The following is a 2,259-nucleotide window of genomic DNA, read 5'->3' as shown; positions in this document are numbered from 1 at the left end:
CACTACCACACCCGGCTGATTTTTTGACTTATTGTAGAGATGAGATCTCGCTGTCCAGGCGGGTCTCGAACCCATGGGCTCAGGCAATTCACTCACCTCAGCCTCCCGAAGGCGGGGGATTACAGACTGAGCCACCGAGCCTGGCTAGATTGCTTTATCTTGATTCTTGACTCTGACATCCAAATGTAGAGCACACATATTTGGTCTATGTGAGTCTAGAAGGCCAAACAAGGACAAGGAAGTTGATTTCTGCTCAGAATAAGGAGGTGTCAAATAGTTTAAGCTATCTAGGAAGGGATTTGGTTAGTTCTCCTCCAGAAGTTCTGTTCAGGCCAAGACTGGATAAAGCTGAGTCTAGGATATTGTGAAAGAAATTACTATTGTTCATTCAGATGCCATCTCTCTCTTTATTAGTCTATAATCATAGTCTCTGGGCCTTAGTTTCTTCTTCATATGCATAAAAAAGGGATTCACCTGGTTAATCTCTAAGGGCCCTTCCCGCCCTTACTTGAGATTCTATCAGATTTTGTCTGTAACTTGTTTTCTGAATCAAATTATCTCAGAAGTGGGTAGAAGCTTGGACATGTATCGTGTGTGTTAATAACTAGCACTGTTACAGATGCTTCTTCATCTCTGTTTTCCTCCAGGAGATCTCAGGCCTGCAGCTGCTCTGGTCCCTCCAGCCCCCATAGGTCAGTAACAGCTCTTAAAGACCACAGGAGCCATTGACAGTTCTGAGGTGTACCATCTGGTCCTAGAGGGAAGAGAAGAGAGAAAGGAAGGGACTCTATCACTGCAGACGACAGTTGGGATCAGGCCTTAAAGAATAGTGCAGACTGGGCTCGGTGGCTCAGCCTGTAATCCCAGTGCTTTAGGAGGCCGAGGCAAGTAGATTGCCTGCCTGAGCCTGTGGGTTCGAGACACGCCTGGGAAACTTGGCGAGACCTTGTCTCTACAATAAATCAAAAATTGGCCAGGCGTGGTAGCGCACACCTGTAGTTCTGGCTACTTGGAAGGCTGAGGAGGAAGGATCACCGGAGCTCAACAGGTCAGGGCTGCAGTGACCAGGAGCATGCCACTGCCCTCCAGCCTGGGTGATGGAGTGAGACACCAACCCCCCCCCAAAAAAAGGATAGTGCATGTCCTGGGGCAGAGTCCTTCCTCATCCCTCTTTTCTCCTGCCCACAGAGATCCTAGAAACCCCCACTCAACAGCTTTAAATGCCCCTATCATGAACTCCACTCCTAACTGCTGTTTGGGCAGAAAACCAGGCTAGATACTGACATAAGGAAGGGAAGAAGTGCCTTTCTGGTGGTCAAATGCCTGTCCAGAGGGAGAAGAAAGCCAGGGATGCAGAAAAGAGAGAGAGAAGAGCCAGAGGTGGGGATTGGAGGTAGAAGCTGAGGTGGGAAAACTTCTTTGTTGATTACCAGGCTCACCTTCACCCCTGGATGCCCCAGCCATGCTGCATTTCATAGACCGACATCGGGAGCAGCTTGTGGCCCGAGTGACATCAGTGGATCCTCTCTTGGATAAGCTGTATGGACAAGTGCTGAGCGAGGAGCAGTATGAGAGAGTGAGAGCTGAGGCCACCAAGCCAGGCCAGATGCGGAAGCTGCTCAGCTTTAGCCGGTCTTGGGACCAGGCCTGCAAAGATCAACTGTACCAAGCCCTGAAGGAGACACATCCTCATCTAATTATGGACCTCTGGGAGAAGTGGAGTGGCCAAGGGGGGGTCCTGCCACTCAGTTGCTGAAGTCTAGACACCCAACTTTGAGTCCTAGCTCTGCCTGACCCTTCTTTGCAGCTCAGTTTCTTCATCTATAAACAAGTTGCCATCTGAGTTGCCTTCCAGAGCTAAAGGGACGGAGCTGTGATGATGCCTCTGCTGGGTATTCCATGTCCATGCCCAGAGATGCCATACAGGCCCCAGACTGCCTCCCTCAGCTTTCACAGGCCAGCAGTCCAGGTGGGACAATAGCATCTCAGGGAAACAGGCAAGACTCCTGCAGATCTTGTAGAGCCTGATCTGGTGGCCACAGCAGCCAAGCCTAGAGCCCTTCCTGTTCCATCTAGATGCAAGAAAGGGTCGAAGGATCATGGGACTGTTTGCCTCTGGCTGAAGGCAGACAATGGAAATGGGCATGTGTCCTTGGGAGGTTCGAATGACTTATGAACAGAAGGAAAAAAGATGAATTTTTTTCAGTGTTGTTTTGTTCAACCAAACTCACTGCTGGAATCATCCAAAAGCAGCAGCAG

The 2,259-nt window shown here is 49.8% G+C and overlaps 1 protein-coding gene across 1 annotated transcript in view; it reads left to right on the top strand.

Moving 5' to 3' along the window:
- The window catches only part of NLRP1 (NLR family pyrin domain containing 1), a 45,607-nt gene extending 43,851 nt beyond the window's left edge, over positions 1 to 1,756 (top strand). The window contains 2 exon segments of the mRNA XM_021714234.1: positions 648 to 692; positions 1,434 to 1,756. Of these exon segments, the coding sequence (XP_021569909.1) occupies positions 648 to 692; positions 1,434 to 1,756 (368 nt within the window).
- The last annotated feature ends 503 nt before the right edge of the window (positions 1,757 to 2,259 follow it).

The sequence above is a fragment of the Carlito syrichta genome, unplaced genomic scaffold, assembly GCF_000164805.1.
Source record: "Carlito syrichta isolate Samal-C Ts95f unplaced genomic scaffold, Tarsius_syrichta-2.0.1 Scaffold95853, whole genome shotgun sequence".
NCBI lineage: Eukaryota > Metazoa > Chordata > Mammalia > Primates > Tarsiidae > Carlito > Carlito syrichta.
Note: the sequence above shows the minus strand (reverse complement) of the source record. Positions and strands in the feature narration are given on the sequence as shown.